Source organism: Notothenia coriiceps, unplaced genomic scaffold (genome assembly GCF_000735185.1).
Source record: "Notothenia coriiceps isolate Sejong01 unplaced genomic scaffold, NC01 NC01_scaffold00002209, whole genome shotgun sequence".
Taxonomy (NCBI): Eukaryota; Metazoa; Chordata; class Actinopteri; order Perciformes; family Nototheniidae; genus Notothenia; species Notothenia coriiceps.
In genome coordinates, this window is record NW_011334910.1 from 91,978 (window position 1) to 108,117 (window position 16,140).

General features: G+C 39.4%; 1 protein-coding gene across 1 annotated transcript; it reads left to right on the forward strand.

Annotated features, from left to right (window-relative positions):
* The first annotated feature begins 5,657 nt into the window (after positions 1-5,657).
* Positions 5,658-15,407, forward strand: LOC104966676 (XK-related protein 5-like). The gene is made up of 13 exons (XM_010795904.1): positions 5,658-5,887; positions 7,129-7,218; positions 7,506-7,611; positions 7,801-7,967; positions 8,769-8,902; positions 9,021-9,099; positions 9,359-9,528; positions 9,703-9,814; positions 9,929-10,093; positions 10,186-10,370; positions 10,528-10,611; positions 11,198-11,378; positions 11,582-15,407. Exons 1-13 carry the CDS (start codon positions 5,779-5,781, stop codon positions 12,253-12,255), a joined length of 2,256 nt encoding a protein of 751 aa, XP_010794206.1. The 5' UTR covers positions 5,658-5,778; the 3' UTR covers positions 12,256-15,407.
* The last annotated feature ends 733 nt before the right edge of the window (positions 15,408-16,140 follow it).

Below are 16,140 nucleotides of genomic sequence, written 5' to 3' on the forward strand. Positions count from 1 at the left end.
ACTGCATGTTTACACACACTGATGCAAGCTGCTGCTGTTACTACTTTGATATTTCAAGTTGCGAGTGCGTGTGTGTGTGTGTGTGTGTGTGTGTGTGTGTGTGTGTGTGTGTGTGTGTGTGTGTGTGTGTGTGTGTGTGTGTGTGTGTGTGTGTGTGTGTGTGTGTGTGTGTGTTTGAATACATGTTAAGGAAACATGGGGATGATGTTTCAGTGCTAAATCAACACTTTCCTAAAAATACATTCATATCATATACTGTTTATGAATTCTTTATCAGCCGACCTGTCATGTTGGCAGGTTATTTTCGTGCTGATGTTACGCAACTGAGAAAGCTCCTGCAGTTATTCAGGGCAACCGCTCTCAACAGGTGTTTGACAAAAACACTCAAACTTTGCTTTTAGGTCAAACATGAACTGCTGCTTTTGGGTGCACTTTGTATACAATGAAAGCAACAAGGGTGAGCTACTTTTAATATAACGCACACATTTGTCAAAAGAAAACAACGTTACTGAAGAGAAAACATTACAACTGCAATATTTTCTTCATGGTCTTTTTATTTCCTAAGCAGAATTAAAATGTATTAAACAGACTTATTTCTTTCCTTCACTCTACACTATGAGAGGGTTACTGTATCACAAAATAAAAGAGTAATTAATAAGAAATAGTTAAAGGTCATCTGCAAATCTTACAATCCACCCCAATTCACATTATCGCAATATCACATTGCAGTTCTTTCTGATATACAGTAGGTGTGTGTTGACTTGCATATGTCACATCTGTATTTTTTGTTGCTGTGCGATGCAGTATAAACCGGCTGCTGCTTTTACAAAATAATTTCCCATTTTGAGGTAATAATGCTGTCAGTCAAATTCATCTCTAACGTTCTGTATTGTGAATATTGTTCCTCTATGGCAAATCAATTAAATCATCAAAATCATAATGTGTAGTAACATAACATTTCCTTTTTGAATTATTATGGTTATCAACAATACTGGTACATTTAATGAAACCCCAGTAGCACCAGAGGGAAAGTCACATGATCACCAACATCATCTGGAGACCATGCATGTGTGTGAAAAAAGTCATAGCAATCAATGCAATATTTTCCAGTAATATTTCAGTGTTGACCAACCAAAGCACATCTTTTAGAAGACTATTATATTTTTATATGAAGGTGGACGCAAAAAAAAAACGTACAAAAACAAACATTTAAATAATAATGAAAATATCCTTTAGGGCAAATTGGAGATCATTCCTTATTGACACTACCATCGTCACGTGATCAGGATTGTTATTCACACATTAAAAATAAATGCAGAATGAACAACATATGCAACACTTACCATTCATAATGCATCCTTTTCTGCACCTCCAGCCTGGTGTGATGAAATATTAACACTGTGTTTTCTGTGAGGAATTGTTATCAGTCACCTCTGAAATAGCAAGGGACAGGAGTAGTGAGTGTCAGACGCAGGGCGGGAACACTGGACTAAATAACAGTACAGCCTTTGCTCCTCTGGTAGGTCCTTTCATTATTCATGACCCAAGAGGTGAACAAATGTGGGTTCAAATCCATCAGAAAAATAAAGTGCCGTCAGCACTAACTCAGTGGTGAAATTAATGTATTTACTCAAGCAGAGTCCTTACAGGATGATGCTATCAATGTTTCATACTTTTATTTTTTTTAGTTCAAATCAACTTTAAATCTAGGGAGGTTACTTCTGAGTAACTTTATGAGGAATTTTATTGTTTGAAATTATACAACCGGGAAAAAAAAAAAACAGTATTGCAAACCACTTGTTCAATTGCAGTAGCTAGCAGCACTAGCCGGGGAAGTGGCTTTAATCTTGCAAAAATGTCCCTATATGGAAACACATGACAGCCCATCTCTTCAGGCCTTTCTCTAAAGCCACTCCCCAAAATTAGTGAACGTAAAACAACAAACATGGCCGTTGTGAATACTTACAGCTGGTAAGCTAGCAGCTTGTGGAAGACTCTGGTCACCTTCAGTGAGACGACAGACAGTGTGTTCAGGTCGGCTGTCCCATTATACAATTCAACCCGAGCAAACTGGCGAACGCAAACACTCTAAATGAATAATAAGGTTGCTTTGTATCTTCTAATGTTTCATTAGTTATGTTGGAGGTTCATGATACAGAAGCTTTTCTTTTCTTAATATTGTATTCATCTTAATAAAGGTTTGGTAGGGGCAGACAAACGACATAAATAGCAAAGGGGGTGACAGCCAGGTAAAGAGTGAGATACAATATAAAAGAAAAGTGCAGTAAAGCAGAAGAAGAGTAGTTTGAAGGCAGAAGGAAAGAAAAACATAGACAGAAGGGACAACACACGGAGAGACAGAGAGGGGGAGAGCAGCGAGGATGAGTCTGAGAGGCCCTCAGTTCCACTTGACTCAGTCATGGGAATGATTTGATTTTCACCACATGAACAGCCGTCTTATGTAACACACACACGCACACCAACACGCACAGACCAAAAATAATGAGGGGTCTTGCTCTGGCCAAAAACCTACACTGAGCAAAGGTGGCCTGTAGCAACAGAGAACTCACAGGCAGGGTCATCTGTTCCCATTGTCAAATAAATAAATATAAAAGTAAAATGCCCCAAGGTTTTGTAATTAATATTCAAGAGATAACAAATACAAATATACAGTGGTAGTAGTGCAGGGGTGTCAAACTCAATTTCATCAGCATTATGGTTGCACTCAGGGACGTGCACAGACATTTGGAGGGGCTATTGCTCTAAACTGGAAAAAGGGCCTTGTTTTTAATGTAAAAGGTTCATAAAATAAAAACACAACACTGTCATTGCAATTGACACTCATTTGACTTTTATATCCACTGCTAAATTCGTTATTCAGACACATTTTTTGTTTTTCGGTCTCATTAAAATATTTAATGTTAGTAACTATTAAAGAAAAAATGGGGACAATCCTGTTTTAATGTAGTTTGACCATTGTAACTGCTGTGCAGACATAGACTACTGATAAAATAGGGCTTGTAACTAATTACCTTAAATAAAATCACTAATTAATTAAACCAGTTCAAGACGCATTATTCTTATTCTTATCATTCTTTATGAGCGCAGTGACGGTAGGGTATCTAATTACTTATTTATTTAGTATTCCATAACTTAATAACAGAGATGCTCAAACTAAAGTGGTAGAGACATGGCAGAAATCCTACAATGAAGCGGGACAGTGAAGTGTTCTCCTGAGAGGGTGATCAAGAGAAGAGAGCGAGCGGCCCCGTTGAGGGAGTTTACAGATGAAAAGACACAGAAACGCCAGGCAGGCATTTGGTGTGATCACCATAGCCATATGAGGCCGGAGGGCTTTCCTTTGCTTCCAGCTGTCAGATTGTAAACAAAGTCACATGACTGGGCGCAGATGACAGCGCTGACAAGGTGTGTTTCCTGCAGCGAGACGCTACAATAATTGTGGGCTTATCATGTTGATTCGGCCACAATAGAAAAAAAAAACTCTCGCTCTCTCCAGAGGGGCAGGTCAGACAAAAATGGCAAACGGGCTGTTGCCCGGGCAACATTAGCCCGTACCTGTGCACGTCCCTGATCCTGCCTATCTCATAAATACAAGTACAGACCTAAACCCTGACTGGTAATCGACTCAGTTCTTTATGTAGGCTAATCCACTTTCTGCCTCTGGCTCATCGTGTACTCACATGTTCGTGTAGGGCTCGCAGACAACATTATTTATGCAGCATTTAAAGGACTCTATAATTTAAGATGAGGGGAGAGTCTGCAGTTCAGCGGCTCAGAAAGACTTCAACTCCCAGAGGCCTTTAGAGGCGTTTAGCTGCGTGGAGACAACTCAGCTTTCTTTGCACACTTGAATGAATCCTGCTTTACTAATAACTTTATTGTGAAAGAATATTGGGATAAGTGTACGAGGCACTTTCTGAAAGCAACCAACCTCACGTTATAAAATTAAACTTGTAATGTCATGGTGTATTCTCTTACAATTCTTTAAAACTTCTTAATTAATTTTTTTTTTTAAGTGTGTCCTCAATAATCGAGCTAATAACAACTTTTCTTTACTGTCATATAGTATTTTATACCTGTTTACTTTATTGCTTACTTTTATGGGTACTGCCATTTTTGGAAGTGCCGGAGCAGCGTTCCGGTGCTCTCCTCAGAACTGCACCCCTGTCAGACGAGACATATACCACGTGATGACACCAGGCTCATGTTGTGTTCAAGGACCCTGACCGTGGCCAGGAAAAACATGCACTTGCTTGTTTAATTTTTTTCTTTTTTGCGTGTGTTTATAAATGACCTCGAGGGCCGTAACAAATGGTCTCGTGGGCCATATACGGCATAATTAATAACCATCACATCAATTGCCATATTACATAAAATGATGTCCTGAGGGAATTATGAAAAAAAATGTTTCGAAAAGAAAGTAAACTTTTTTTTGTATTCCGGCATTTTTCTTAATGATGTCAGGTTAGGTAATAAGGTCATTTTTTTTTAGCATTTATTCATAGAGGGAAAAAAACAGAGGACATTTTGTTGTTTAATTTTAAAGCAACTTTTGCTATTTATCTGAATATTGTTTCCTTGATATTTACTGGTTTCCGTGTTTTCCAACAATCTGCTGGTCTCTCTGAGTTCAGGACAGTTCAGTTGAACCGAAATCAAATATGACCGTTCCCTAACCCGTTAAAATCAGATAATCCATGGAGCTTCTCTTTGTTCATCAGAGCCTCAGAGAGACTCTACTTTGTGTGGGAACTCACATCCGATTTGTTTTAGGAACGNGAAGGCTTCTCAATTCTCTAATTTCCCCTCCTCGACTCTTATCCTCGTGTCTTAGTCCCGCCCACAGGAGATGCGAGTGGAGGAGTCGAGGAGGGGAAATTAGAGAATTGAGAAGCCTTCATCATGTCAGTATACAGCTTAAAGTCAAAGGGAGAGTGCCAAATGAAAAACAACTCATTCCTATCATGAAGCAACATTTCTGTCCCCAATTCGACACTTATATCTTATTTTTAATATATTGATATGCTAATAATTTCCTAAAAGTATATATTTTATCCCATTAACACAGAATAATGCACTTTAAGAAAAACGTGTAGGCTATATACTTTATTTGTTTAGTGTATGCTCAATTTTACCATTCCCACAGTAAGAATCATTTTTCCAATAAAATCTTCCAATCTTCCAATTAGTCAGTCTAAAAGTCTAAAATACTCATATTATATTACTAATCCGTGTCAATCAAACTCTCTCTGATTAATCCAAGCAACATGTTATATGTAATTTTTCAAAATATGTGTAAAAAAATAAGTTGCATTTATATATCAAAGACAAATGATACATCGAATTTAAAGCTCGAAACATTTCATATTTAGATTGATATTTTTTTCACATTTCAAAGTTGTTTTACGGTGATTTATGTCTCAGATGTGATAAATTAGCTTAATGTAAGGACATGTTCTTAAATATATAAAAAGCTAAACATGTAAAACCTAATGTAGGCTATACATTCACGATTGATAATTTGTAAGCTATGTGCAAAGCTGAACATGTTTCCGAACATCTCTCATGTGCCTGTCTGCTTCAGTCTCTCTACAGTGCTATCGCTTTAACGGGACGGTGTGACGTTGGGACGGGATCAGACAGAGCTGCAGCAGCTGGACCGACTCTCGCCACGGACCAGAACATCCTCACCCTGCGGACGCACTAAGTGTTTCTCACCGTGGATCTGACCGTCCAGGTCCACAATCACAATCCGCCATGAGAGACTACTCCTCCGCGCCGGGACATGGGGGCGCCTGCATGCCGTGCTGCCAAGTTTGCGTGTTCGCCTTTACCGCATTTCTCATCGTTGCAGAGAGGACGGCGCGTGAGTCTTACCTGGGACACACTCACACGCGCACGCACACTCAACAAACACACACACACGCACACGTACACGCCCTGCGCAGTAATTACAAAATACCGAGTGCAATATAACTATCACTGTTTATGTTGATTATAATGTGGTAGCATGTGTCCAGGCGCGCCCTTGTTGTATGTTATTTGACTTTTTTAGGCGTGCGCGTGCATGTGGCCGCGTGCTTTTTTTTTGGCCACTGAAAGGATGTACAGTGTCATTGTGTGAGGGCTACAGCGGCTGCAAGACAGATGCTCTCATATTGTACAAGAGACAGGGTTCTGGATGTCCTTTGGTGTGTGTAAAATCGATAATAATATTACATGTAAAGTTTAACATGTGTGTTCACTTCAGCCGTGATGAATTATAGAGTCAGAGTCTGCAGTCAGCACCAGTGCGCCTCTTTCCTATTTTTATGCACTGCATAATATGAAATCCTGTATGCAGCAAAACTGCAGACTCATGCTAGTGATTCCCAGAGTTACTGTTGTAAACAGCTGTGTCATTTCAGCTCCTGAGGGGAACAACACAGGAGCCATGTTGTCATATTTCAGCGCCCTTTTTTTTGGAGGTGCATGAATGGATGAGGGGATGGGCGTACCCCATAATGGGGCCTGCTGTGCCCGGACACACCTTCCGTTTGGCAGCTAAAACGTTTCAGATTACATGGGTGGAGAGAGAGCTGCAGAGCTCAGGGTGATGTGTGTGTGTGTGTTTGTGTGTGTGTGTGTGGGGGTGGGGGGGGGGGTGGGGGTCTGTAAGTGATGAGGAGCCAACATATTGTTGTCAATAAACATTAGGGATGCAGGACAGAGGTCATATGAAAACAAAATACAACATTCTCTATGTTCTGGCACGCTGATGATGACACTTATTTCAGCACTGCAACATAAGCAGCATCTTACAAATCACTGCTACACATTTGGCTCTAGTGTAACATCATCACCATTGTACAATAACAAGAGAGCTATTATCCTATTGCTGAACATTAGTGATATTACACATGTGATTTAAAGAGCTGATCTGTTTTAATGGCTTGCAATTATGTATGAAGGCAAGGTTTTTCCAAATATGCACAATGTGATATACTTATTAATCTGAAATGTCTTTGGGATTCAGTCCGTATTTTCTATGTATGTGAGTACTTTTGGGATTTTGTATTGTAGTTATCAATAGATTTAAGCTTTTGTGTGTGTCACCTCTTTCCCCAGTGATCTATTGCTTTGTGTACTATCTGTGGGTGGGTCACAACTACTGCTATGCCCATCTTTCCGGCTTCACTGCACTGTTCCTGCTGCCAGGTGAGGTAACAACAGCCACAACAACATCATCAACAACAACAACAACAACAACAGCATATCCTTCCTATATTTACAAGAGATCAGGGGGTCCTCAATTACAGAGACCAACAACAAATGTAATATGATAGATAGATAGATAGACAGACAAATAGATAGATCGACAGAAAGATAGATAGATAGATGATACATACATACATACATACATACATACATACATACATACATACATACATACATACAAAGATAGTTAAAGATTATATTTATATTTGTTTCATTGGGTTTCCCAGGTTGGGGTCCTCAGTGGCTCAGTTATCTGTGGTACCTGTGTGATGGACGCATCCGCAGGAAGTCTCTCACCTGGACACACATACTGCACCTGGGTATCTTCAGAAGGTGGGCAAACCCCAATAACACCAGTTCTAACTAGAGAAAATTGTACAGTTTTCCTGAAAAAAATCAGACATGCTGAAAGTGTGTTTGTGTTTGATGACTTAACGATGTATATGGAGGCATTTCCTCTTCCTCTCTGTTTGTTTCTCTTTTTAATATATCTTCTTCTTTATCTACATCTGGCCTCCACAGGCTGTGGGAGTGCATGTGTCTGCAGGACTATGATTTGTATGGAGAGATCATGCAGCAGGCTGACGTGTCCGCCTTGCGTCTGTTCGAGGCGTTGGTGGTGACCCTCCCTCAGACGCTGCTGCAGACCTATGTCCTCATCTGCACTGATATAGGAATCAAATCTCCAGGTAATGAGAGCCTAAAAGGAAATGTACAAGTCAGGTGGCCCAGTAGATCTGCATAACATAATCAGAACAAAGTTAGAGCATCAATGATTCCTATTTTTCTGCGCCAGTGACAGTCAAAGCCAGAGTTATTATGTTTTCGGGTAGTCTATCTATGAACGTAATATCTCATCAACGCCTTAAGGAAAGTTCTTCAAATTTCAAAAAAGTGTATTTAACTTGGAAGATAAACTGATTTATTTTGCTCGTCAAAGTCAAGGTCACTGTGACCGCGCAAACCACATTTTTGGAAATAACTTTTAAGCTAATTTTGAGATTTTACACAAATGTCGAGTAGGATAATATGATAAGGTGAGGACGGGCCCAGAAAGGGAGTGACACAAGTATCATTATGCCTATTATAAGTCTGTATACAGTACCATCAAAACTATTTTGAGGTAGTCAGAATCAGAATCAGAATACCTTTATTAGTCCCACAGAGGGGAAATGTGCATCGTTACAGCAGGAAAGAGCCACAGACAGCTTAATGTTACATATGTTAGAAAAAAGTACTAAGTTATGATATAATAAAAAAAATACTTTTCAAAATACAAATCCTGTAACAGTTCTTAGGATTTAGCAGCCAGGTATATATTACACAGTAAAGTAGTACCTTTAAGGTAAAATAATGTTACTTTAAAAACCAACCAATGTATCTGCCATTTATTTCCAGTGTTTAAGTTGAACATGATGTGTGTCACATTATATCAAAGTATTCATATTTGTTATCCTCTCTGCCTCCTTCCTCCTCCCTCTCCCCTCCAGCCTCGGTGTGTTTTGGGGTGTGTTTGTTATCTCTTGCCTGGGCCTTGGTCCTTTACGCCCGAGCCTGTTTACTCATCAGACCTGGACACCTACAGATGACCCCCGCTGCCATGCTCTGTCGACTCGTGTGGAGGGTGGGCATCTTCACACAGCTGTCCACCAGACAATAGTATACACACTAAGTATGATTGGCATATGCACATGTTTGGTTTTGCTTGTGTAACGGCCCGGGTATATTTTCTTTGTCTGCAGATCAGTATGTTAGGATCTCGATTTGCGATCCTCATGCTCTTCACACGTATCTTCAAACAATGGATCCTGGGAGTCATTGGTAAGTCTCATTGCCAAAGCTTCATCCCAAAACTCATATTTTTTCTGGACAATAACATGAGTTTAAAGCCTACTGTAGTTCCCCTCAAAAGCTGAAATACCTATTTTTTCTGTATGGCTATTCAGTAAGAGTGAACAAATAATTTAAGTATTTCAAGACGTTGAATCTTGATTGACCTCATCTTCTCAGGATGTGTCAATAAGTGTGTTTATTTAAATGTTAAAACATGTAATTGGTTATGTGTGTGTGTGTGTTTCAGGTGTGCATTGGTTGGGGGCAACGTTTTGGATGGTGTCTCAGCAGACTGACATCATCCGTTCAAGTAATCGATGGAGACTCTTCAACCTCGTTCTGGGAGCTGTTCATATCTTCCTTTTCCTCAATGTGCAGTACGGCCAATCCAGATATCGCATGGCTGGCTTCTACCTGGTATGTGTGTGTGTGTGTGTGTGTGTGTGTGTGTGTGTGTGTGTGTGTTGTCAGTTCATGCGTGTGTGTCGGAGCTTTTGGGCAGGGCTATCTAGAAAATTAAGAAAAAAACAACACATAACATTTGTGATGAAAGTTAACCACCCCCATGTTTTTGTTTTTATTCTTCTTCAGGCCATGTTCATAGAGAACGCTTTTCTTCTTCTAGCCTTCTCGTGGCTGTTTACCATGGTGTCCTGGGACACTGTGGGGATCCCAGCTGCAGTGTTCTGTAGCTTCCTCATTGGTGAGACACACGGCTACACTATGAAAATACTAAGACGTTTTTCCACACACTTGAACGCCTCCATTTCAAGTCATCTCTGTTTTCTAATATTTACCTGTTCCCCTCTCTCACCAGGACTCATAGCGTTGGTGTTGTATTATCGTTTCCTCCATCCCAAGTCCTTTGAGATTTTCCAGAGTATTCGCCACAGGGGAATAGGCTGTGCTGAGCGTGGATCTACGCTATCATTGGAGGAGAAAGTCACGCCTACTTTCCATCGCCATGCAACAACACTGACCGGTCTGTTTATCTATCTATCTATGTATCTATGTATCTATGTATCTATCTATCTATCTATCTATTTAATATCCTATGGTTGTTAATCTAATCAGGAGGCGGGACCCTTATGGATCTCCCTATCCAATGGGAAGGCTGGAAACATCACCACTGGCTACTGATTCGCTTAGCCATGAAGACGGGGGATGTGTCTAAGATCTGGTCGTCGTATGGCGAGGGGGGATTGGCCGGACTGATGGGTCTGCCTGAAGAAATCCACTCCCCTGATGTACATCATCGGGTGTGTTGCGTTTTCTTTTTAGCAATTACATTAAGTAGTGAGACTGCATTAAAAACAGTTTGAGTGGAGATATATCTGTCCTTTGGATTAATGTGCAATGTATATTAATACTACTTAAAAAGGGTTTCTCATTGTAATTTGTCCTGGGATTTGTCAGGGTCCACCTATGCCGCCGCAGGTTCCTCAGATCTCACAACCAGCCCCTCAACCGGCTCCACCTGAGGTCAGCCCGGTTCCACAGGCAAGATCTGGGTTTCACTTATCCCTCTTTATCAATTACTCACCCCGTGTTGCATTGAATTTGTAAAGAAAAGTTATTGATGAATTGAAGTAGATGGTGGCCACGTAAAACATAAGCAAACAAAATAATGATAACCTCATACAAATCTTTTATAAAATTCTTTCAGTATAATCCAAGTCTCATTTATTTAGTCGTGTGCTAATAACTACATCAAAAGTAACATGTCATGTAATTTAATATACAATTGTTAGGTTATAGCGAGTAATTTATTTATTTAGTTATTATTTTGGAAGAAATATTAATTTAATTGATAATATAAATTATAAACATAATTGTAGATTTACACTCAAAGCCACTACTGTATGTGTAGGATTTGGTAATGCAGACACATGCAAGCTAAAAAGCTAAAAGCAACACAAAGACTGCACCAATTTTAATGAAATATCAGTGCAGCTATAATAATCACAGTGTACCATATAAAACCATTTTAGAACCTGTGTCAATCAAGGGGTCAGCCATCACATTTGCTAACAGTATCTCTCAGTGTGTCTGCAGTCTGAGGCTCAGCTCTCTGTCTCGTCCTCAGGTGCTAGCGGACGTCCCACCTCCAAAGCCGGCTCTCTCAACTGTCATAGCCAGACCAGTTAGAAAAGCTCCACCCACAACCATCCAGGATTTGAGACATTTCCCAGAGATCGCCCCTTTCCAGGAGGTCATCATGGAGGAGTCTGCAGAAGAAGAGTCCAGAGCTACACCATCAGAAAGAGGTTGGTTTTAACACTTAAGAGTGGCATGGCTGTTAATTCACTAAATTGTTGCTAAAGTTAGAGTATATCTCTCTGGTCCTGTATGTCTTTATTTTTTTAATGATATGATACATGTCATTTGTAATAATTGTATCTCAAGCATGATTTGACCTTAGGAGATGTTTTAAACACACTTACAGTAATCTTAACTTGATTTTTTTAAGGTGATGATGACTTTCTGAGTGCTGCTTACGCCTCGCCCTCACTTTCCTCCCCGCTGCAACCAGACAGCTTCTGTCACATCGACAGTAACATGTCCCTGACCGAAGCCTCGTCCTCCGTAGCCTCGCTGGACATCAAGACTCCCGTCTGGTCACCTGAGCGACGCTCCTCTCTCATGATCAGTTCACCGGATAAAAGACCATCGCTCCCCGGAGAGTCCAGCCACACGCTGTACTTCAGCGCGGATGCTCAGTCCCCCTCCAGTGGGAGCTATCTTGGCTGGGGCTCTGAATTATCGCCCATCTCCACTTACAGGAGTCCTTACCGGATCAGGGAGGCTCGTTTCATCCCTTCCACCCCACGTCTGGAGGCTCGAATCAGGGCTGAAAGTCCAGGTCCGTCCTCTGTGGTTATCACCCCTGCCACTCCTGGTACTACACCGGGCCCGACCCCAGGAGGGACCCCTGGAACATCGACCCCTACCGCTTCAACTCCCGGTACTACAACACCCGCTGCTTCAACCCCTGGTACTGCCACACCTGTAGCTTCCACTCCTGGTGCTTTGACTCCTGTTGCGACCACACCCGGTGCTCAAGTCGTTCCCCTCACTCCGGTCCTCGCCCACGCTCGCAAACAGGTGGTGCAGGTGGTGGACAGCAGAGAGAGGTTGGTGTAAGGAGGATGGGGGGTGAAGGGGAGGATGTGGGCAGTGATGTCTTTTTTTTGTTAAGCAGTTATGATATACATAAATTCATGTATCTTGGCTATCTATCTAGGGGGAGTTCAAGGAATACTTCAACCCCCAAAATTAACATTTGTATAACAATTACTCAGCAGCGTATGGTACCCCAAATTCTTGAAGTGTCAAAACACTTAATTTAAGTTAACGGGGGTTGCATTTAACAACAGCAAAACTCTATCAAAACATCCAATACAATTAAAGTCTCGTTTATCAAGTCAGAAACGTATTACTTCCCTAACACATGCAATTTTGCTAAACCTTAATTTTCGTCCAGGAACGCTTCTTGGCCATGCTAGTCCGAAGAGTTTATAGGGAAGTTTTAAATGAAAAGGTATGAAAGTGCAGAAGCATTTCTTCAATAATTCAAGCTAACACAGGGGGACTTACAGGATACAAGGGTTACATATACAGAAAATGAGCGTGCATTGGTATCACACTTGCCAACCACAGGAAATTATCTAAATTCTCAATAATAGTACCTCTGGCTTTCCTGTACGTATAACGGTCTTTAAAAAGGGAAGCGATGCATTAGGACTGTGTTGCTGCACATTACTGCTAAATGGTTGGTGTGCCTGCAGGAAGGAGGGTGATGTAGGAAACTCTTTACAAGCTACTGTGAAAAGGCTAAAAGGGAAGCATCTGGTGAATTAAAATGTATGAGGCGAGGCACGTGGTCGTCTGGTTCCTGGCGAGGCAATCACAAGCCATTCTAAATATTCAGTCCTATAAAACCATTAATACAAAAAGATGGTACGCACTACAGATCATTATTAACAGAAGATTGAATGTCGTTACTCATCAAGAGAACACACAGATTCAAAGGTGCTAATGAATGTGGGGCATGCTTTCATTGAGATTATATAAACCCTTCCGATTTTTGGGGAAAATAACCATAACGAACCGCAGGCAGAGTAGACAGCTGAGATTTGCTTTTTTGTTTTACTTATCATAAACATTACGAGCATATTAAATGATGAGCTGTGAGGAAATCAAATAACATGATAAAGTCAGAGACTTTTTGAATTAACCAGGTACTTTAAAATAGTTTACAAACACCAACATGCTGAATCTCTTCTAACTCTTCTCGCAAATTAATCTTTCTTTTTTTATTCTAATATAATCAAACTAATAATCTGCAAAGAAATATCAAAATACTGCAAACCTAAAGCTTTTACGATGATGTTGAACATCCCGTCCAGTATTCAGGAAGCCACTCATTCATGTCACAAGTTATTTCCTGTGTCCACTACAGTACAGTACAGTACAGTACAGTACAGTACATAACACACAGTAGTGACACAAACTCTTATTGCTATCTGTTAAACAGTTAAACATCTATTCACTGATGTAAACATATTTTATCCAATAAATGCTCGATTCTTTCTTTGCTAATTTGAATTGCAAACATTTCAGCTGGCACTTTACAGCAGAAGGGTGCAGCTAGAGTATCATGATGTGTGTAGACTACACTTTATAACATTAGAATATGTAAAAGAGAAATTGTAGTAGAATATAAATATATTGAATGGATATCAGATCCCATTTTATTACATGCCTTTCTATCTGCATCATTTCTTTTTTAAGTTAATGATGGCTTGTTTTGATCTATTTTACAAACAAATATTTTGTTTGGTATTACATTTTACTGAGTAATTCTTCTCATAGCATTCAGAATTATTTTTGAAAAGTGCAACTTTTAAAATGTTGCTGAACAAGAAATAACTTACTCAAATGTACACAATACAGAGGAGAAACCTATTTTAACAAAGTTTAAATATAGTATGTATATATATAACTCTAAATGTATCTCATATTCTCTTCTAAAGCCCACTTTACTCACTAATAGGTTTGTCCTATTTTTTAGTTGAACCTCCTATCTTAGTAAAACTGAATTGTGACAAACAGATTCATTTGTTTATGTTGCAATGAGAAAATGCAATTTCTTACTGAAAACTTTGGGTGAACATTTAGATAAAGAAAGAAACAGGGAACATGGTAAGGGGCAGAGGTCTTTAATATAACTATTGCAGAAAGGGAACACCCTGGGTAAAGTGCTGCTATGAATGTCAAGCTTGATCGATGCAAGTATTATGTAATGTTATGAATATTATTAATTTGAATATGTGAAAGCTGATTGTAGTCATACAAAGAACAATATCAGTCTTCCATGTATATTTGTCTTCCGTTTTTATTTACCTATGCTGTATTATTTTACTTTCTTTGTTTATTTCTAAACACATAATAACTATAACGTAAGTTCTATATCTGACAATGAGCAGTTTGGTAATGAAACATTTTGGGAATATAATTTGTGGTTTATGGAACAATGTACAGAGAAGAACATCCTGAAACTGTAAAACTGTTATCCATATACCTGCTGATTGACAACAGAGTCACTGCATGTTACTCCTTCATCCAAAGAATGATATCTATTTCTTTAGAGAAAGAAAGCACTAGCTGTAACTTCATACACACACACACACCCACTTCATAATAGTTAACACACATGCTAGAATGTATGCGTTCACAAGAGGAATAAGCTAGCTAATGAAATGTATCTTCATGCACTAAAAAAAAGAATCTACGCACACGCTTCAGAGTGCAGCGATGCCTTGGCTTGATCGTCCTGACTCAGCGCTTTGTCTTGTAGACACTCAGTCGCTTGTTAATAAAGTGTGTATTGCTTTATATAATACCAATATGCTTTGCTCTGTGTACCTGGTGTGTATGATCATCTTTGCTTGTCTTTCTACTTTGTTTTATTTTGTATTCTTTTTAAATTCCCTTCTTTTATATTGATCACATGTACTGTTATGAAATGTGTGGAGAGCCACGGTGCGGTGTGTCAAGGTTTCACATGTGAAATTGTTTTAGAGAAAAGAGACATTGTTTTCAATTCCTCTACAAGGATCTCCACAGTACTATTATTATTGTGTTGCACTGTTGGAGAAGCCTGACCTAAGATTTTCATCGACATAACTACTCTGTAGCTATGTTTGTATGACAAATAAAGAACCTTGAGTACTGTGGCTGCTGGTAGTGTGTCATTAACTGTGCTATTGATGTGGCAAAATAAAGTCATTAGTCATGATCAAAGAGGGCTGTTTTGTGTTTTATTGATGGTCCTTGATTCATTTACAATTATTGATGTTTCATGTATGTGTTTGTGCTTACACAGATAGGTGGAAATGCATAATCCAAGTGTAAAGTATACAGTGATAATAGTTTTCTTTGACCATTTTGGCATAAGATGAGCTTCAATAATGAAGGTGTTGTTGGACCAAGAATCAGGTAATGAAGCAGAAATCACCCAACCAGGCTGTAAATATTTGAGTTGATATCGTGCTTTGAATAATTAAGTCCAATACAACTTTATATATTCTTGCATGACCTTTTTTAAGCAGCAGCTCATCACACTGGTCAACAAAAGCACCCCACCCCCAAAAAAGATCTGTTTATTTGCCACTTGATTAAAGTTGGTGTGCTGCGCTTATTATATTTTTCTCATCTCATCATTTTTAAAGTCAGATGATAGACTCTTAAAAGGAAGAGAAAGTGGCCTGGGGATCAGCATGTTTTCTGTGGTAAGTGATTCACAGCATGAAACAGCTCAAACGCCCCAAAATAAAAAAAATGGACAAATACAGACAAAAACAATATGATATTATATTCTCACTTTACCTATAATAAACGTTTTTTTATTAAGGTTTCATTATAGCTCTTTTATCGTAAAATTTCTACCAAATGAACTAAGGTGTGCTACAATAAAACGTGAATTTGTTGCATGTGTTTAAATTGTGTGTTAATGGGTAAATATGT